Source organism: Balaenoptera ricei, chromosome 16 (genome assembly GCF_028023285.1).
Source record: "Balaenoptera ricei isolate mBalRic1 chromosome 16, mBalRic1.hap2, whole genome shotgun sequence".
NCBI lineage: Eukaryota > Metazoa > Chordata > Mammalia > Artiodactyla > Balaenopteridae > Balaenoptera > Balaenoptera ricei.
In genome coordinates, this window is record NC_082654.1 from 18,080,729 (window position 1) to 18,102,300 (window position 21,572).

At 45.3% G+C, this 21,572-nt stretch overlaps 1 protein-coding gene across 1 annotated transcript in view; it reads left to right on the top strand.

Moving 5' to 3' along the window:
- Positions 1 to 340: 340 nt before the first annotated feature.
- Positions 341 to 21,572, top strand: part of LOC132351058 (guanylate cyclase 2G-like) — a 40,469-nt gene continuing 19,237 nt past the window's right edge. The window contains 13 exon segments of the mRNA XM_059900767.1: positions 341 to 724; positions 2,155 to 2,170; positions 2,173 to 2,475; positions 4,582 to 4,691; positions 7,391 to 7,576; positions 9,126 to 9,270; positions 13,077 to 13,212; positions 14,411 to 14,514; positions 15,139 to 15,302; positions 17,378 to 17,515; positions 17,885 to 17,968; positions 18,604 to 18,708; positions 19,242 to 19,313. Coding sequence (XP_059756750.1) covers positions 341 to 724; positions 2,155 to 2,170; positions 2,173 to 2,475; positions 4,582 to 4,691; positions 7,391 to 7,576; positions 9,126 to 9,270; positions 13,077 to 13,212; positions 14,411 to 14,514; positions 15,139 to 15,302; positions 17,378 to 17,515; positions 17,885 to 17,968; positions 18,604 to 18,708; positions 19,242 to 19,313 — 1,947 coding nt within the window.

The following is a 21,572-nucleotide window of genomic DNA, read 5'->3' on the forward strand; positions in this document are numbered from 1 at the left end:
CATGATTCTTATTTTACTAGTGGAGAGGGATCTGGGGGGTTGAGAGGGAGTGGGGGTTATGTGGCTTGCCAAGGACCATGGAGTTTGACAGTGGTGCCACTGGATCAATTACCAGGGCCTTGCCGGCTCCCTGTCCCAGCCTCCTTCCACAAGACTTCTGCTTCTAGATGTGTTAGGACGGACTCTGGAAAGGGAAGGTTTTGGTTAATTAACAGCACTGAAGAGAAAGCAAGCTGTGGTCCTCAGGGAACTGCGCACTATCATTTAAGCTCTGGGCACAAGTGGTCAGGAGGCTAAGCCTCCCAGGGTTCTGCAATGATACAGGTGGTTGACCCCATCCATGGCTCCCAGGACAGGTGCTGAGGCCCCACTCGGATCTGGGCTCTGTTTGGGGGTTGAATGCCAAGCTGGCCACGCAACCTTAGTTCTGATGCCCTTTGTCAGTGTCCTGGTGACATGGCTTGAGGCTGCTAAATTCACCGGGGGGTTCCAGGACCCCTGGAACATCTCCCATCCATTCAATGTGCAAAGGCTGGGTGCCGGACTCCAGATTGCCGTGGACAAGGTCAACTCTGAGCTGGCAGACTTCGGAAATTTCAGCTGGGAGTTTACTTACACCAACTCAACCTGCAGCGCCAAGGAGTCTCTTGCTCCTTTCATCAACCAGGTCCAGAAAGAAGAAATTTCTGCCCTGTTTGGACCAACCTGCCCAGAAGCAGCAGAGGTAGAGTATACAGCCTTCTAAGAAACTCTGAGCTTCCATTGGAAAGGGTGGTCTTAAAGATGATGGTATAGACTTGAATAATCTCTTGACTTGGATGACATTATTATAAATAATAACTGTATAAGTCTTGGGTACCATTTCTTTGAGATGTAATTAGACCATGCAATTAGAACAATTAATACTCTCTCTAAAGAAAGCCTCTCAAATCAATAATTGTTAGTTCACTTACTAACTTGATGTTCACTAACAAACTTGTTGATTGTTTGGCCTTGGTGCTGTTGGATATAGACTCATTATTCACTCTAACATTGCCAGCCACGTGGCTCAGAAAAATTAAGAAGAAATTGAATGCTTGGCTTTAAATAGAAAAATAACATCTGTTTGTGTAGGTTTCCCTTTGGCATGTATAATAAATTATTCAGTGATGGGAAAGAAAGAGGGAAAGGATGAAGTATGACAGATTCCTGTAAGCTAAGGCAAGAAAATGAGAGATGTGAATGATTTGTATTTGTTTAGCTAATGAGATTAGCTTTGTTGACATCCTTGGGTATCTTGTGCTCTGAGAGGTATAGATGCAAAGGCTGAATAGATGGGACAGCACAGTTCTCACGTTCAAAAATACATTAGTGGATGCTATAGAGTTAAGTTTACATTTGAATTTGAATCTTAGTGTCTCCTAGAATTCCCCATTTGACACATTCCCCATTTGATTAACAAAGCCTACCCATTCTTCAAAGTCAAGCTCAAATGCCACGGAGCCTTTCTTTATCCCTCTACCCTCATCGTTCACATCTCTAATTCCCAAATCAGAAGTAATTTCTTACTTCTCTAAGCTCCTCTAAATCTATTGTCTATAAATATTGAAGGGCATATTTAACTCTACAGCTGTTTTTACACGTCTTAACTCCTGTAATAGTTGATCACAAGATCTTTTTAAGAGGAAGGTCTCTGAAGTTCCCTGTAAATAGTAGGCTCCTAGTGGAAAATGAATAAGTACGAAATTAAGAAAAAGTGAGTAGTACCTATGAGTGTGGCTCTGTGACCACATTACCTGAATTCCAAGCCTGCTCCACTATTTGCTAGTTTTGGAACTTATTAATACATTTCTGTGCCCCCATGTTTTCATCTCTAAGATGAGATGATAATACCTACCTGATAGAAAATGTAAGAATTGAGATAATATATGTAAGCTCTTAGTCGAGTGCTTGGCACATAGTAATCACTCAATAAATGCTGGCTATTGTTACTCTTGTGCTCTGAGGTTTTGCATCCTTAAGTTGGATCCAAGACGTTATCATCAATATTCCAAAAGAGAGGGGCAGTATGACCCATAGACTCACTGAATCCAAAGTTTATACAGATATTTTACAATGGGGTTGGAGTGTAGCAAAACTCAATTATGGAAAGACATCCCTTTGGTTACTTTCAAGGTTATTGGTTTGCTGGCTTCCCCATGTTTGACTTTGTTGGACAAACAGCAAAACTGGAGAACAACTTCTTATATGACACCTATGTGAAACTTGTGCCATGCATGGACAGAGTCGGTGATGTGCTCCAGAAAAGCCTCCAGTACCTGGGCTGGAAACACATTGGGCTGTTTGGAGGTCACTCTGGGACTTCCTCCTGGGATGGAGTGGATGAGTTGTGGAGGGTCGTAGGGAATGAACTCAAATCCCATTTCAGCATGAAATACACCACCAACAATCCAGCCTTTCAAGAGAATCTTAGGAGCCTGTCATTGATTTCCAGAGGTAAGTAGGAAAGAATCTTCTGTTGCTTATGTTTAGAGGGGCAAATAGAAAAAAATGATGGAAAAAAAATCTAAGAATTTTTCATTTTTCTATGAGTGTAAAAAGCAGATGAAAACAGAGTATAAAATTAAGGATACATAAAAGCATTACCAACCAACAGAAACTTTTTTTTGTCTAGAGTGAAATCCTCGATGCTATAGTGTTATGATGTACAGAGTAATTTCTGGAAACACCTGCTAGGTGGGCTGGGTCTTGGACTTGGGTGTTTGTTCAGAGAATGGGCTCTGGAGACAGACATCCCTAGGTTTGAAACCCGCCTCTGACACTTTCTAGCTGTGTGCTCTTGAGCAAGTAGCTTAACCTCTCTGTGCCTCAGGTACCTTATCTGTAAAACAAAGACAATCATCTTACCTACCTCATAGAACGGTGAGGATTAAATAAGATCATGCCTGTAAAGTGCTGGACATAGTAACTGATCAACACACCATAGTGAATGTTGTTGTTGTGGTGCCTCTAAGACTCTACTTTCTAGCAGGAATTAGTAGCTGACTCCTTTCTCTTCTTCCAATAAACCAAGCTCCTTCTGGCTTTGGAACTTTGGGACTTGGTATCCCTTGGCCTGGAGTTCCACTGCAATCCCACCTCATCCCGCCCAGTGCTCTTTCCATAGGTAGCTTGCTCTCATCCTTCCTGAATCAGCCCAGAGTCCATCCCATCTCCTCTGAGGGGCCTTTCCCAACTACTTGACATGGAGCGATTCCCCCTCCCCACATTAGTATCACAGCGTTCTTTTCCCCCTTCATTCATTAGAATCTTGAATGATCTCTCTAATCTCTTCAATTGTATATTGTCTGTCTTAATGTCAGCTCCCTGAGAACAAGGACCTTCTATTTTGCTCACTGTTGTATCCTATGCTTAGCGCATTGCCTGGCACCTAGCTGGAGCTCAGGTAAATAGATTAAAATTTAACTCATTTAAAAAATAAGTCACTAAGGACTTCCCTGGTGGCACAGCAGTTAAGAACCCACCTGCCAATGCAGGGGACACAGGTTCAAGCCCTGGTCCGGGAAGATCCCACATGCCGCGGAGCAACTAAGCCCGTGCGCCACAACTACTGAGCCTGCACTGTAGAGCCCACGAGCCACAACTACTGAGCTCGTGCGCCTAGAGCCCCTGCTCCGCAACAAGAGAAGCCACCTCAGTGAGAAGCCCCCGCACCACAACGAAGAGTAGCCCCCGCTCACCGCAACTAGAGAAAAGCCCCAGAGCAGCAACGAAGACCCAACGCAGCCAAAACAAAATAAATAAATAAATTTATTAAAAGTAAATAAATCACTAAAATAGATAACCAACAAGGACCTACTGTATAGCACAGGGAACTATACTCAATATTTTTAACAACCTATAAGGGAAAAGAATCTGAAAAAGAATATATATATGTGTGTGTGTATATATAGATGTATATATAGATGCATATCTATATCTGAATCACTTTGCTGTACACCTGAAACTAACACAACATTGTAAATCAATTATACCTCAATTAAAAAGAAAAATTCTGAAGCAAAAAAAAGGCATGCTCCAATTTAAAAATAAATACATAACAATAAATCAGTATTTCATTTTTGGTCCCTCAAAAAGCATGCTGATGTGTTTGGATGGAAGAAAAATACCATGGCCTACTCCTTTTCCCCCCATCCCATCTCAGACGGTCTAAATGCTCCTGGTTCTAGGTCCTCCGTCAACGCAACCTACCTGATGATGAGTCACAAGCCAGATCTATTGTTCTGAGTCAATTAAACGAAGAAACTAGAGCACAGAAGTGGTCTCAAACTTTTTCGATTTGTGCTTTGGGAGAGAGCTGCAGCGAAGGCTTTAGTTCCGCAAGACGAAAGCTGCCAGTTTGTATGCTACCGGCATGATTAAAGAAGGACACGCTCTGGGAACAGTTTAGACCTTCCTATTTCCTAAAGCATGCTCAAGGAAAGACAAAGTTCATGTCTCATTTCTAGTGGTTTTAGGCTAGACTTTAAAACGTGTGTATCTGTGTGTGTGTGTGTGTGTGTGTGTACACATGTGCAACTGGCTGACTGTCTTCTCTTACAGTTCTTATCTTAATCTGCAGCTCAGAAGATGCAAAACTTATCCTGCCGGCTGCAGAGAACCTGGGACTCCACACAGGAGAATTCGTCTTTATCATTTTGCAGCAGCTGGAGGTGGGTACTGATGAGTCGTCAACGGCTCCCGCAGGAAGAGGTAACAAGCATGCAGCACTTGCTATGTGCCAGATGCATTAGCTCACTGAATACTCAACCCTAGGAGGCAGCTACTCTTGTGACCTCAACTTAAGATCAAGAGACTGAGACTGAATTGAAAGAACCTACCCAGAGTTCGTTTGCACAGTTCCTGGGACGGGGACCCGGGCCTTGAACCAGGCTGCTGGTTCTGGAGCCTGGTCCTCTGTAGTCTACATCAGCAAACACCAGCTGAGGAAGAACCGTCATTCCTCCCGGGTGGCTGAGACCTCCCCAAAGGCTCTCAAACTCGGTGGCTCTCACTTTCTTTTCTTCCATGGCCACCTGTGTTTGAGCCCCAACAATGGCCTGGAGAAACCAACACGCTGGTCTAATGAGGCAATCTGTAGGTGGTTTGGTTCTTTTGGTAACGATAGGGATGGCTGACATGTACCACGTACCTCCCATGAGTACCGAGTTATACATTATACCTGCATCTGTGCACTAGATTTTCCCAACAGCCCCGTGAGGCAGATAGAGAGTCCATGAATTGTTTACATGCGTCATTACATTCAATATTTCCAACAACCTTATAAGGTACAGATTATTAGCATTCCAACTCACAGATGAAAAAACTGAGGCTTAGAGAAATAGGGTAACTTATCCAAGATCTTGGACCTCCTAAGCTAGTCTTTTGGACTCTGGGACTGAGCCCTTGACCCCAACAGCTCTGCCTTGCGGAGTGTGTACTAAGTGCCAGGCCCCACGGTGAGCGCCTGATAAACCAACACTCATTTCAGCTCACACCACCCTAAGGGGAGACACTTTCATCTTCCTCATTTTACAGATGAGAAAACCGAGGTCCTGAGAGGTGAAATAACTTAACCAAGGCCACACGACTAGTATGAGGGAGACCTAGTAGTCAAACCAGGTGGGCTGGCCTCAGTGTCTGTACATTTAACCACCACACTACACCAACAGGCTTCTAAAATAAAGCCCCTGGTATTGATATTTAGCCATGGACACACTGTGTAATTTTTCCAGCAGTTTTATCTTTCTAAAATGAGCTTGTTTTATATGATCATAAGAAGTTGAAATGGGGTGACACGGAGTACAGGAAGATGCATAATAATGCTCCAGGTTTCTTTTATCTTTTTTTTTTTTTTAATTAATTTATTTATTTATTTTTGGCTGTGTTGGGTCTTCGTTTCTGTGCGAGGGCTTTCTCCAGTTGCGGCGAGCGGGGGCCTCTCTTCATCGCGGTGCGCGGGCCTCTCACTGTCGTGGCCTCTCCCGTTGCGGAGCACAGGCTCCAGACGCGCAGGCTCAGTAGTTGTGGCGCACGGGCCCAGTTGCTCCGCGGCATGTGGGATCTTCCCAGACCAGGGCTCGAACCCGAGTCCTCTGCATTGGCAGGCAGATTCTTAACAACTGCGCCACCAGGGAAGCCCTCTTTTATCTTTTTGTCATTAAGTATTTCAGATTGCCAAAAGTGTCTCAGGTTTCGCTGGGCAGCCAGTTGGAATTCTAATCGTAAGCCAAGCTTTCCAGAACCTCCCCCTACCTTCCCTTTTCATTGCCGTCCACCCCTTTCTCTTCACTTGTCCTCTCACCTCTGCCTGCAGACAGACGAGAAGGGGAGAGGGTGCACCAAGTCTCAGGATCAGCAGGGAAGTCCTGCCAACCCCCTCGTCACGTTCTCCCCAAACCTTGATAATCAAATTCCATTTGGCTGGAAGTGCAGAAAGAATATAGGACTAAAAATAGACCACACGACGTCCATGCAAGTGAATTCATGCTGCTTTAAAAAAAGAATAGCATAAATCCATTCCCTAAAAGTGTTCCCAATATAGGCTGAAGCTGACAAAAATCAAGTTGCAGAATACCATTATAGCATGATACTATTTATGTAAAATGCACATACGCTCACACACACCTCTGTACACGTCTAGAACATTCGGATACCTCTCAGAGGAGACAAGAGGGAGCAGTAGGGAAATTGGGGAAGATCTTACCGTCTTTCACATATATACACACAATGAGTGGGTGTTACTTTCATAATAATAATAATAATGTAGGTAATAATGATAATAACAAACCATTTAAGCCACAAGCAGAAATTTGAGAATTGACAATTGTAAGTTTCTCAAGTTTTTGCCGCCCATTGTTAAAAGGTAAGCTTTCTACATATTAGTTGCTCGATGCCCCAAGTAATCTTTTCTTATTTATTGATTGATTTTTTGGCTTCCTGCCCACTGCTTCGAAGCTAACTAGAAAACATAGACTTTGCGTGGCAAAGTCTTCCAGAGTCATTGTGTTTCCGAGGTTTAGAATAAAAATTCACATTTGATGTTGGGGACTTCCCTGGTGGCGCAGTGGTTAAGAATCTGCCTGCCATTGCAGGGGTCATGGGTTCGATCCCTGGTCCAGGAAGATCCCACATGCCATGGAACAACTAAGCCCACGCGCCACAACTACTGAAGCCCGCGGGCCTAGAGCCCGTGCTCCGCAACAAGAGAAGCCACCGCAATGAGAAGCCCGTGCACAGCAACGACAAGTGGCAACGAAGACCCAACGCAGCCAAAAATAAATAAATGAAATTAAAAAAAAATAAAGTTGATGTTGACTATTGCTTAGGGTATTTCCTACAGAACGGCTACATTTATTTCATTATTTTTCAGGACAGTTTTTGGAAGGAGGTATTGACAAATCAGAAGGCGATGCACTTTCCCTCAGTCTACAAGTCAGTGATTCTCATAGCCCTCAGCTCCTCCCGAGAAGGCCCTGGAGATGAAGGCTTCCGAGAGCAGGTCCACCGAAGGCTGCGGGGACCGCCCTTCCACGGCCCCCTCCACATGCTGGAGCAGGTCTGATGGGGGTCTTCCTACACAGGTCCCTCCTCCCTTCCTTGAGAATATCTGTGTTTGGCCTTTACATTTTCCCTCTTATTCCCCTTCTTCTTCCTCCACTCCCCAGGCTCCTAACACACATACACACACACACACATGCACACGTACACGCACACACACACACACGCACACACATGCACAAACACACACTTCTGCATCTTCCACAGCCCCAAACAAACAGTGGCCCGATGAGATCTTGTGAAATCGGCACCCCAGGTCCATGCGGAGGACAGAGGTTACTAGATGGGTGATTGGGTGGCCTTTGGAGTCAGAGTCCTGGGCTTCCATCCTAATTCTGCTATTTACTAACTACGGGGCTTTGAGGTGAATTGTTTAACCTCCCTACACCTCAGTCTCTTCACCCAAAAATGGGACTGATAATGACATCTGCCTTCCAGACTGTGGTTTTGAGTATCTAATGACATAGTACACAGAAGTAGCAGAACAGATATCAGTGGGAGCTCAGACCATGACAGTCTCCTTTCCCAGCTGGATGCCGTGACCAGGAACCAGAATGGAGTAGTCAGAGATGTGGAGCTAGGGCAGGTCAAGGCAAGAAGATGTTCTGAGAAGGCAGCCAGGAGAGCCAGTGGTAGTTCCAGTATGTGTGGGATGATGGGGCAAAGTGTCTGATTAACTAGACCATTGTCCAGATCTGGAGCTCCTGCCAGAGCGGGGCCAAGCTGAGCCTGAAGGCGATGAGAAGCTACTGATGACCAGGGTTCCATTTGGAATGAGGCAGCCGATTGTGGATCCCAACACACAAGGAAAGATGGTGGATCAATGAATATTTGGGGAGTCATCTCCTAAGTGTCAGCTCTGTACCTGGTTCTATGGGAAGAACAGTGCCTAGCACCTAGTAGGCACATGCATTTTTGTTGACTAAATGAAGTATTGAAGACCTACTATGTGCCAGTTTGTACAATAGATACTATACCTATTCTGCCTCATTTAACTATCCTTATACTCACCACAATAGTGGCTTTATCCGCATTTTATAAATGAATGAACCGAGATTCAGAGAGATTCAGAGAGGTTCTGGAACTTACCCCAAGTCTCACAGTAAGTACCAGGGCCAACCTGACTCCAAGATCCACCCTCTTTCAATTAAACCATATTCCCTCCTGCCTATGGCCTAAAAAGCTGTTCTCAATCTGAAAGATCATGCAATCTAATTGAGAAAACAAGGCCTAAGGAGGAAAAGTGCAGTTGTGATACGTAGGTATACCAGCACAGGCCAGGATACGTGGAGGGTCTTCCTTTCTCTGTGGAATAATGGAGAACGTGTGCTCTGTTACAGTGTTAAGAGGATGGAGAAAGCTTGCTTCTAACTGAGCCCGGACTGTGACGTAGCAGGCCATGGGCTTTTTTTTTTTTTTAATCTTTTTAAAAATTAATTAATTTTTATTGACGGAGAAATCAAACGCTTCACAGACAAGTAAAAGCTAAGAGAGTTCAGCACCACCGTGGGCCTTTTTCTACCCTGCCTTTCCTTCCCTCATCCAAGGTGAGCCCTTACTCTGCCTACTTTCACGATGCAGTCCTGCTGTATGCTGAGACCGTGAAGGAGATGATAACGGCCAGAAGGGATTTCTGGGATGGGCGGCAGCTCGTCATCACTCTGAAAGGCTCCAATCGGACTGCTTTGCAGGGTAAGTGGCTTGACTGTGGTAGGTTTGCTGAACTCAGGCCAGCTGAGTCCGTGGGGCTTGGAGTTGCTGGGCGTGTGATTACAGAATTCCGCTTTCTCATGGCGATTCCGGCCTTCTGGGAAGCGTTTTTGAGGTTATAGCTCCCAGCGGCCACCGTCTGCTCTTTCTGCTGTGTCCAGAAGCCTTCCCAGACCAGGTGGGGGGCCTCTGGGGTCCCTTCCCGCCCCTGAAAAGTCTCTCCCACAGCTCCTTTCAAACTGAACCCATCAAGAATAAAACTCAAGAGGGTGGGACCCTCCTCCTGGTATCACTCCCTTGATCCTCCCCAACCTGCATCCTCACTGATGCGGTGCCTGTCTGAATCATGACCATCAGCCTCTAAAGATGGGGCCAATCCTATTTTACTTTCCTTGCAGGTGTGAGGATAGGCTTGGAATTGAACTGTTTTAAAATCACCCTGGGAGCTGGCCAACGGCTGTCATCTTGCTCTACTCCAGCTTTCTGTTTTGTGAGACAGAGATAATACATACTGCCATATCTAGTAATAATAACCAGCATCTATTGAGGGCTTACCTTATATCAAGCTGGGTGCCAAGAGCTTCTGTGCACTATTTCATTTAATCCTCACACCACCCATGAGGTAGTGCTATTACCATCCATAATATACTACACATGTGAGTAACCCCAGGGTAGAAAAGTTACATACTTGCCCGCGGTCACAAAGTTACGAGATGATGGAGCCAGAATTCAAAATAAGGCCTGTTTTTATCTCCAGGGCTCATGTTCTTTACTGCTGTGTAACACCGAGGAGTAATTAAAATATTGGGTTGGCCAAAATGTGCCTTCGGTTTTTAAGTAAAAATAAATGACACATTTTTCATTTTCACCAAGAACTTTACTCAACAACATATTTACCCTTTTGTTCCACTATCTTCTACCATTTTTCAGGCAACTTCATAATTCCACCTTCCCAAAACTTTTAATCTTTTTGAGCAAAGAACTGTTCCAGGTGCTTTTACAGTCTTCCAGGGAATTGAAGTTTTTTCCATTAAGAGAATTTTGTAAAGACCGAAATAAACGGAAATCCGAAGGTGCAATGTCTGGTGAATACAGCGGATGAATCAGAACTTCCCAGGCAAGCTGTAACAGCTTTTGCCTGGTCATCAAATAAACAAATGGTCTTGTGTTATCTTGATGGAAGATTATGTGTTTCCTGTTGACTAATTCTGGACGCTTTTTGTCTAGTGCTGCTTTCAGCTGGTCTAATTGGGAGCAGTACTTGTTGGAATTAATCATTTGGTTTTCCAGAAGGAGCTCATAATAATGGACTCCCTTCCAATCTCACCATATACACAACATCGCCTTCTTTGGATGAAGATTGGCCTTTGGTGTGATTGGTGGTGGTTTATATCACTTGCCCCACGATCTCTTCCATTCCACATTACTGTACAGTATCCACTTTTCATCGCCTGTCACAATTTGTTTTAAAAATGGAACGTTTTCATTAAGTTTAAGTAGAGAATTTCATGCGGAAATATGGTCAAGAAGTTTTTTTTGCTTAACTTATGTGGAATCCACACATCAAAGTGATTAACATAACCAAGCTGGTGCAAATGATTTTCAATGCTTGATTGGGATATTCTGAGTATGTTGGCTATCTCCCGCGTGGTATAACATTGATTTAACGTCTCGATTTGATCTCTATCAACTTCAGCTGGTCTACCCCACCGTGGACCATCGTCCAGAGAGAAAGCTCCAGCACGAAACTCTTTTTTTAAAAAAATTTATTTATTTATTTATTTATTTTGGACTGTGTTGGGTCTTCGTTGCTGAGCGCGGGCTTTCTCTAGTTGTGGAGAGCGGGGGCTACTCTTTGTTGTGGTGTGCGGGCTTCTCATTGCGGTGGCTTCTCTTGTTGCGGAACATGGGCTCTAGGCACGGGGGCTCAGTAGTTTTGGCTCAAGGGCTCTAGAGCGCAGACTCAGTAGTTGTGGTGTGTGGGCTTAGTTGTTGCATGGCATGTGGGAACTTCCCGGACCAGAGTTCGAACCCGTGTCCCCTGCATTGGCAGGTGGATTCTTAACCACTGCGCCACCAGGGAAGTCCCTCCAGCACAAACCTTCACAAACCACTTTTGACATGTTCGATCAGTCACAGCTCCTTCTCCATACACTGCACAAATCTTTTTTTTATGTTTCAGTTGTGTTTTTACCTTTCTTGAAATAATAAAGCATAATATGCCAAAAATGTTGGGTTTTTTCCATCTTCAATATGCAAATGGCTACACAAAAATTCACCAATTTTGATGTCTTTTTCTAAATGAACGCTGATATGACAGCTGTCACATACAATCTAACAAAATTGTTTTGAATGAAGTTAAAGACAACTAAGTGCTACTAGAGTCATCTTACAGAAAAAAACAAATGAACGTCTGGGCCAATCCAATATATGAAGTGCTTGGCACATAGTATGTGCTCATTAAATGGCAGCTATTTATCTTTTCTTTGGCTTATCATTCCCTTAATAAATTAAGACTTAAACTTCATCCTAAATTTTCAAAAGGACAGCCAAGTCCTGCTCTTTGGGGCATTCATAGATTCAGTTCACAATGACCCCATCCACACCTTTTCCAAGTGGAAATATTAACTTGCTTCCCTTTCTTCTTTTCTTCCTGACCCTGAAGCATTTGCTTTAAAAAAGGGGAGGAAGTGGGAGGGGTCTGTCTTCCTGCTCGCAGTTTAATCCCCTCTGTCAGATCAATTTATTTCCTGGTTCAGCCCTGGTTATTGCATTTGCTGCAGCCCTTTCCCTGTGCAGACCTTGGGAGGGAGCCGTGCTCAAGCCCCACATTCAGGATGCCAGCAAGTGGGCACAGCAAGGCAGCAAGGGCTGTGGGAAGACCACGCACTTGGGGCACAACAGACCTGTGTCTTCCTGGCTCTGGAAACTCCAGCAGGTCTGTGCCTCCAAGCCCTGCTTGCTTATTAGGAGTGGATCATGGTGCCTCCTCTGTGGGGTCAACCGGGACTAGATGTGTGAAATCACTACCGCCCTCAGTGCTGGGCACATAGCAGAAGCTTATGAATGTTAATGTTGTGTCCTGTCCCCAGTGGGAACAAATCATAAGTCCTAGGTCAGACCTTGGGTCCTAGTTTGGGGTGTGGAACTGCTGTACTTTACTCCTCTGGGATCTCTGATGTGTCCTTTGTGTGGGGGGGCAGGGCATGTCCTAAGCAAGAACAAGGAATGCACCTGGGCCAGGTCTGAGCGCAATGCCTGAGCACAAAGCAAAACCGGGAAGGAAGGGCCATGCTGAGAACAAGGCTTGCAAACTCGTGCGTGCCCCAGGGTCTGGCAGCGTGGAGAACGTGGGGGGAATAGGATGGTAGGGGCTGGGAGGAGGCAGTGTCCCCAGCCCCAGCCAACCGCTGCCATGTCATTTGGCCTCCATTGGTCATATCTGATTGTTTGGGAAGCATAAATCTTGGGTTTTAGGTGAAATTCATTGGAAACTGCTTAACTTTTTTTTTTTTTTTTTTTAATGCTGGATGGTCCTCCCCAGCGTAGGCCTAACAGAACCAAGTGGCCCTTGAGTCCCACCAGGGTACCACCTCTGAACTATCTTCTTTCTTTTCCACTCTCCTTCTTGACTGCATCTTAGATTCCCTGAAAGGGCAGAAAACTCACGGGTGGCTTTCAGCAGCTGCTGGGGAGGGCATTCCTCTGATATGACTCGGCAGGCTGGCATTTTGAGCCCCAAGCTCCTCTCTGTTCCCTTTACTGTGTGCAAGTGCCTCTCTTTCCAGAAATCACCGGCCCTGTGTTTGTGGACTTCCAGGGAGAAAGGCGCATGGATTACCGGGTCTATGCCCTACAGAAATTCCCAAACGGGCCCCTCTTTCTTCCTTTTCTTCATTATGACAGCTTTCAGGAAGTCATCAGGTATGGCAGGGCCTTTCCCAAGTTTAGCTCATGCTACAGGAAGAGGCCTGGGAGGAGAGGAAGGGCCGGTGGTCCTGCTGGGAGGCCAGCTGGGGATCCAGCTCCTATAATCAAGTTGTCTGCTGCTCTCTGAACTCATAAAGATCGACTATAAAGATCGACTTTGGGCCTTCAACGTGGTCTTGCCCTTGACTGTGGGTGTGGCTCAGCCACTTCCGGTTCCACTTATAACACGGCGTCCCTACCTGCACCTCCATGTGGGCCTGGGCCTCCTCTGATGTGCCAGTTGGGCAGGTCCCACAGCCCCAGTGTCTCAGGGAGAGGCCCTGGCCCTGGGCGATGATGGAGCACAGCGCCTCCTACAGGGTCAGGTTCACAGTCAGTGAAACCGACTCATCCAGACAGCCAGGGGGACACCAGGACCTGGATGCTGTCCTGGGCTCACAGTATCCAGAAATCCCTGGGGGGAAAAAAAAAATCTCTGTTTCTGTTCTCTCAGTTATAAATCAATGAGCAACTACATGAGAACATAAAACTTAATTCAATTTCTACTTGCCCCCCACTGCCATCACCCACAATTCAGATTTGATTTGACAGTTTTCTCTCCCCTACTCTTATGGAATTTTAATGTCCCCAAATGGGTTGGCCCAAGAAATAAAACAACCATGGCCAGCTAGGTTCTCTGTATTGTAGGAACAGGCATTCTCCAGGCAGGGGTGACGTTTTGGTCTGTGAAGTGTCAAGATGCTCTATAACAAGATTTGTCTGTATCAAACACGGGAGAAAACTCCAGTAACATCTGAGAATTGACACTTCATCTTTTAAATCAGAAGTGACATGGTTTAAATCAAAAGATAGAGTCAGTTATTCTATCTAGCAAAAAGGTATTGCTCTCTCATGAATTATATTACCAGAAGGCTAGGTTTGAAGAATCTTGGTGAGGTGGGAAAACTGGATGGGTCAGCAGATGTTTGAATGAAGAGACCAAGGCCTGCTTTTTGCAAATGACATGTGTGTTTCAGTTGCCCCTGCTCTACCTGAGGTAGAGACAAGTTGAATAAATCAAGTTGGCACTGACCTTTCATTGTCTTCTTTTTTTTTAAGACCCATGGGGAATTTCTCCACGGTTCCCTTCCTGAAGACAGACGTGGCTGTGGATTTTCCAATGAGCTCTGTGAAACTGAGCCTGCTTTTGCAGATCAGTGTGGCCGCCTGGAGAAGGCAGCAGGAAAGGACTCTTTACAACAGGGCTTTTCAGCAGTGGCAACAGCATTGATGTTCAGGACGGGATAATCTTTGTGTGTAAGGGGCTGTTCCGTGCCTTGTAGGAGGACTAGCAGCACCCCTGGCCTCCACCCCACCCACTAGATGCCAGCAGCACCCTCTAGCTCTAACAGCCCCAAATGTCTCCAGACATTGCCAAATATCCCCTGGGGAGGCAACGTCATGGCCTCCCCTGTTGAGAACCTCTGCCCTGGGGAAACCTGGCTCCTGAGATATGAGTCTCAGGAATTCCATTTCTACGGAGGTAGAGTCTGGACAAGGGAGTGTTTCCTGGTGGTTAGGAGCCCAGGCCTGGAATGAGGTGGATCATGACTGAGGACACATGTAAGGAGAGCACATAGTAAATGTTGAATGAAAGGTGGTGATGGTCTTAGAAGTCATCCTTTTTTTCTCTACAAGGGAAATTTCTATATAAGGAGAAGGTGAGTGCAGTTGCCGTGGGAACCAGAGAGGTGTGGGAAGACCACGCACTTGGGGTCCAATAGGATTCCTGGAAAAGACAGGTCTGAGTGGACGCTGTGTGCCCTAACTTGGACCCGTGCCTGGGCAGCTTTTGAGCCATCTGTTTGGCAGGGCTGGGATGGGGCCCTGACGTGCTCACTTCTGCTCTTAGGTGGGCCTGAGTAACGATATGCCCTCCAGGTGTGACTGCTGTGATTTTCACCATAACCCTCCTGATTACCAACCTGGGAGCTGTCGTCATAGGTCTGATTTTAAGGATACAGAGGGGGAAACTGCAGAGGCAAAATAAAGATCTTTGGTAGCAAATCAATTATGATGACATCACCATGCTGTCCCAGAACAAGGTGAGGCCACGCCTGGCCCAGACATCCACATTCCTGCTCACTGCTGGTGATTCATGGAAGGGACCTAATCTAGGAGCTTGCGAGGGCAGAGGCTGACTCATTTATAAAGTGAGCTCTTAATGGAGAGTCTTAGGCCCTGAGTTCTGGTTCTAGAACTACCACTTTTTTGCTGGGAACATCATTTCCGAGCCTCAGTTCCTGAATACTTTAAAATGATCAGATGGCTTCTAAAGTTCCCTTCAGCTCTGTTCCCTGGTGGGTAGAAGAACCCATACATCCTGCTCAAATATTAAAGCTGTCTCCTAGGGAGCATTTAGTTATTTTCAAAACCACATTAACTCCTTTAAACTACTGATAACTAAGACAATATAATTCATTTGCTCAACACACACGTGTTGCCCGTCTACTGCAGGTCAAGCAGAGTGCAAGGCACGCCACAAATGGATGCCTTCCGAGGGAAGTAAGCACTCTGGGAGGTGTCTACAAGCTGAGGCAGAAACCCCGCAGGTAGAGGGATTGAATGTCACAGCATCATGAAGGCTTCAGAGAAGAGGTGACATCTGGGGAGAGTGGGTTTCCTAGTGGTGACCAGGAGAGAAGTAACACAGGGTATGCTGAGGGCTTCTCAGGGCTGTGAAGCTGGGCACGCATTTAATAAGCATGACATTATTTGATAAGTAAATAACAGTTATATAATTCCAGAAAATATAGCCATGACTATCTTTTATGCATATCTTAAGCTTGAAGTTTTGAAGTCTCTTTTCTTTCTTTCCTTTTTTGTTTTGTTTTTGTTGTTGATGTAATCTTTGCAAGCATATATTGATTATTCTGGAGTACCTACTGCCTTCCCAGAAAGGTTAGTAAGAATTGTTCTTTAGAGTAGAAAGATAGACCCAAGTTTCTATACTGTAATAAGAGCTCTTTGTTCCTGGGGGGAGGTGGAGGGAGGGGGTGAATTTTGTTTTCATCTCAAGTGATTAAAAACCCACAACTGAAATAAATTTTACATCAAAGATCAAGAATTTTAGAATTTCATATAGTACTTGTTCAGGAATACATGTTACTCATGATATTCAGAGAATAACAAGATATGCAGATTAACCAATGAGTCAGAATTTATGTTTTTGAACAAATGTGTGAATCTTAAATATCTCAAAGCAAAAGAAAAGTGTTCTAGAATGTTGTTGCTTGTTAGAGAGCGCTCAAGTTAGACCAAGGCATACAGGTTTGTTCTAAAGACATTTAGGTTAATTATAAAAGTAAGGAAAGCATGATGGGTCAACAATCAAACATTCATCTCATGTTATGTGTATTTTGTTCCTGTTATATTGGCTTTATTTTCAAAATTGTAGTTTATAGTATGTTTCCTTTTATTGGTATCCTTGCATATACTATTCATTGAATAAATGAATTATGACTTTCAAGAAAAAAAGGTGACTTGGCAGGTACCAAGTCAAGGAGGCTTCAACATGCTATGACCAGGTGATTGGGGTTCATTTGTAAATTATTTTTCAAGTGTCCCTGGGGATTCTGGAGCTCACTGGTCTGGCCTTGGGTGAATGATAGAATGAGGTAGAGGTGGGGAGGAATCCTGAGCCTTCCTCTTCCTCTTCAACTACAGCAGCTCTGCTTTGAGCTCTTGTTTTCTACATTAGGGTTCCAAGTAAGACTCTTCTAGAAAAACAGGGGTCCTCTGTTTAAAATATATTCTCTAGGTGCTGGGGAGGCACTGGGGGTGTTACACAGAGAGTTCACCTCCTTAGATGCTCATTGAGGAAAATGACTGTGTCATCAGGTCACACATCTAGTTAAAGGCCAAAGCCAGCACTTGAATTTGGGCAGCCTGACCCCAGAGTCTTAACCACGACATTGTGATGTTGGCACAGACACAAGAGTGGTGTGGGTAGCAGTTCAGCACTCACACTTCGGGTTAGAGAAGTCAGGATTTGAGTCCTGACTCTCATTTACTAACTGCTATTAACCTTGGTGCTAATTTTCCTCATCTATAAGAGGCATAGTCTCATCAGTACTTGGTCGTCCTACTGAGAGCAGCTGAAACGTGTCCTGTTCCGCAGCCATCCCGGAGAGGCACACCTGTGTCGAGAGGGAACAACAGTAACTCATCTAGTGTGATGATTTCTGGGGACTTCAGCTCCTTTGTTGAGAACCAGCAGGGCGAAGAGCTCTTTTATGCCCCAGTAGGGCTTTACCGGGTAATTCTGAGGGCAGAGTGGCTGCATGCAGATGTTCAAATTCTGGCTGTACTACCTACAGATGTGTGACCTTGAACTAGTTCCCTAACCTCAGGGATCCCATCTGGAAATGGGCTAATCACATCCCACCCCCCCCTTGCAGGGCTGTGCTGCCTGTTAAATGAGGTCTCCTGTGTTGAGCAGCTAGCTCGGCTCCTGGACACAGCTCGGGGCCACCCGAGGGCTGATTTGGGCAGGGAGGAGCTCAACGATCCCTTCTGTAGGTGGATTTCTTGCCAGTCTTCCTGCCCCCCTTCCTAGCTCTTTCTGAGCGTAGCTTTTTCTGGATCAGCCTGGGTTAAGGACATTCCACTTTGTCTCCGGTTGCAGGGAAACCACGTGGCCATCTGTGATGTTGGTGACCAAGCGCAAGCCTGGGTCAGGAAGCTGTCTGTGCTTCAGGAAATCTGGCTGGTGAGGCCCCCAGCCCTGGGAGGAGGCAAAGCCTTGCTGCCCTTTGCCTTGCATCTGCCAACTCCCTGTTCCCACCTGGGGTGCGGGTGGCCTTCACCCCAAAGGGCAATGGTGGGAAGCTGCTTCCCTTAACTTGGCCCATGACCCCCACCCCCCAAGAGCCCAGACTTTAGACCTCAGACCCTTATGCCTGACCCAGGCACCTGCATCCTGGGAGCTCTCCTAGCCTGTTCTTTGCCTTTAATTCTTCCTGGCCTTAATTCTGCCTCTTCATTCTTTGTGTCTGTATCTGTCTCCCTTGAAGCTGGTCCTTGCAGGGGAGTCAGGTTCATGGGGCCCACTTCAGTTAATCCTCGTTACTTTGGGGGACTTTGATCATTCCTCTGGTTTATTTGCTGGAGGCAGAGTGTCTGGATTTACCTCCCAGCTCTGCCACTATTAAGTTGTATGATCTTTAACACATTAATTTATCTTTTGAGCATCAGTTTCCTCATCTGTAAAATGGGAGCAGTCATAGTTCTTATCTCACAGGGTCTTTGTGAAAAATAGCTGAAAGTGTGTAAAGCACACAGCATTGTCCCTAGGGCAGAAGACACATTATAATCACAAGCTATTATTACCATTATTATTTTCAGATGTATGAATTAAGGCATGAAAACATTGTTCCCATCTTTGGTATCTGCACAGAATCACCCAACATCAGCATTGTCACCCAATATTGCAAAAGAGGAAGCCTTAAGGTAAGTAAAATAGTAAATCTTATCTCAGGTTTGATTAGCGGCAGCTAATAAAGAAGCTTATCAATGCTTTTGCCCCTTCGTCCAAGAACAGTTCCTCTCTGGTTTAATTTCAAGACCTGAATTATCTTGCTGGGCTGCCTATAGGGAATTAAATTAGCAGCGCAGTTGCCAAGTGTCTGGTCTCTTTGTTCTGGGAAATTGTCTGAGCTTGGTTTCATCTCCTAAGATGTCATATCTACGTCTGAATTGTGTTCCTGGGCCCAACTTTCCCGTGGTATGTGACCACCAGCTTTATGTCAGGAACAAGGAAGTATCTGTAAAACTCAAGACTGCGTAACTTTCTCCATATTGAGTCAGGTTATGGTTTCTTCCAAGCAGAGTTCCGGTTACTAGATGTAGAGTTCTCTGCCTCAGGTTGTATCATTTCTGCTCAACATCATCCAAAGCATTAGAATCAAATCCACTGAACCCGCGAAGATCACTGTGCTTCTGGTTGAGTTACTGGTGATGTTTCAAGTAATTGTGTTTTCTAGGATGTTTTGAGAAACTCAGGCAATGAAATTGATTGGATATTCAAGCTCTCATTTGCATATGACAGAGTCAACGTATCACATAAACCTGTGTAAAGACAAATGCTATTAGTGTTTCTTTTTTTTTAGAGGGAAGGATTTATTTGTTTGTTTGTTTGTTTGTTTGTTTATTTTTGGCTGTGTTGGGTCTTCGTTTCTGTGCGAGGGCTTTCTCTAGTTGCGGCAAGCGGGGGCCACTCTTCATCGCGGTGCGCGGGCCTCTCACTATCGCGGCCTCTCTTGTTGCGGAGCACAGGCTCCAGACGCGCAGGCTCAGTAGTTGTGGCTCACGGGCCTAGTTGCTCCGCGGCATGTGGGATCTTCCCAGACCAGGGCTCGAACCCGTGTCCCCTGCATTGGCAGGCAGATTCTCAACCTCTGCACCACCAGGGAAGCCCCTATTAGTGTTCTTGAGGGGACCAAGCTAATGACCTGGGAATGGGTCCTGGTGGGGAAGTCACTCACTCTGACACATGGCAGCAGGACAAGGCTGGTTGTCATCTGTCAATCAACAGTCCATCCATCAATCAACATTCCCATCCATCAACTGACAGACTCCTATGGGCAAGACCCTGCCTGGGTGCTGTGAGGGATACGTGGGTGAAATGTAAACTCTGCCCTCCTAGGTTTTAGGGCCAGTGACACCTTGAATGACTGTGGCAAGTTACTTCCCCGCTGATGGTAACGGCAGATGCGGTGAGCTTAGAGAGAGCAGCTGGAGTTTAGCCCAGGCTGAGGAGAGCATCCTCCGAATGCTGGTCCACACTGACATGGCCCACACGGCTCATTTCCCATGTGTGAAATAGGGATAATAATAGAGCTACCTTACATTTTGTTGTGAGAATAAAGTAAATTAATATACACAAAGGGCTAGAAAGTATCTGAGCCAAAATAAGTACCAAATATATTTTAGCTATTATTGTTGTTATTATTATTATTACTCAGCCTCCACGTAGGTTTAATGGATGAGGTTGGCCTGATTAACATCGAAGGAGTTTTCTTCCTCAAGAATTTGATTGCTCTTTGTGTGTAAGGAGCTGAGTCTTAATGGCCCTGTTAAGCTTTGACTTCCCAGGCCTTAGTGGGAAGCCAGTGTATTGTTACCAGGAGAGGTAAACAAACAGAAACCTCTCTGTGACTGGTTTCCGTGGGCCACCGCTCATTATTTCAGTAAAACTTTATTGAGTGTCTGTTAACGGTTTGTCGTACTCTGGGCACTTTCATATGAAGACAAGGACTTGTTTCCATCTTTGAATGGCTTAAAATTAAGCTAGAGAAAAAAAAATTAAAAAGTCATGAAGTGTACGTACCAAATTATTTAAGTGGCAGTGGAATGGTTATAAGATAGGAGGATCTGATTGTCATCCTCTCCTCCTCTGGGCTCCTCTCTCTTTCCCCTCACCCACTTTCCCTCCCTTCCCACCAAGCCCAGGGAAGTGCTCTAGTCTCTGGTGATCTGTCTCCCACCCAATCAAAACAGTTGGCATCATTTATATTGGATGTAAAGAGAAAGCTATTAAGTTCTCACCATGGTGTGAATGACTAGTAGATTTAGCCTTTTCAGTGGAGGCATTTGGCTTTCAAGAAGAATTGACTCCATATATATGTGTTAGCAAATACCATATGCTAACTCATATATATGGAATCTAAAAAAAAAAAAAAAAAAGAATTGATTCTGAAGAACCTAGGGGCAGGACAGGAATAAAGACGCAGACATAGAGAATGGACTTGAGGACACAGGGAGTGGGAAAGGTAAGGTGGGACGAAGTGAGAGAGTGGCATGGACATATATACACTACCAAATGTAAAATAGATAGCTAGTGGGAAGCAGCCGCATAGCACAGGGAGATCAGCTCAGTGCTTTGTGACCACCTAGAGGGGTGGGATAGGGAGGGTGGGAGATGCAAGAGGGAGGGGATATGGGGATATATGTATATGTATAGCTGATTCACTTTGTTATACAGCAGAAACTAACACACCATTGTAAAGCAATTATACTCCAATAAAGAAAAAAAAAAAAAGAATTGACTCGAAGGATTCTCTGGAGAAATGCTGGGGTGGGTGCGAATGACACTTTGAAGGGGAAAAATCTCCCTGGTGGTCATCAGCTATTCTAGCTCACTGAATCTATCCTCCACTCCACGCCAGGACAGAGGACAGCTTGACACCTTGCTTTGGTAGGCTCGCTGTCTCCTGAAATGGAGTGTACACATTCTGGGATCCTGTAAGGAAGTTGCAATGCCAACCTTCCCTGAAAGGGGACTAAGAGTAAGAGAAGAGTCCCTACAGCATTTT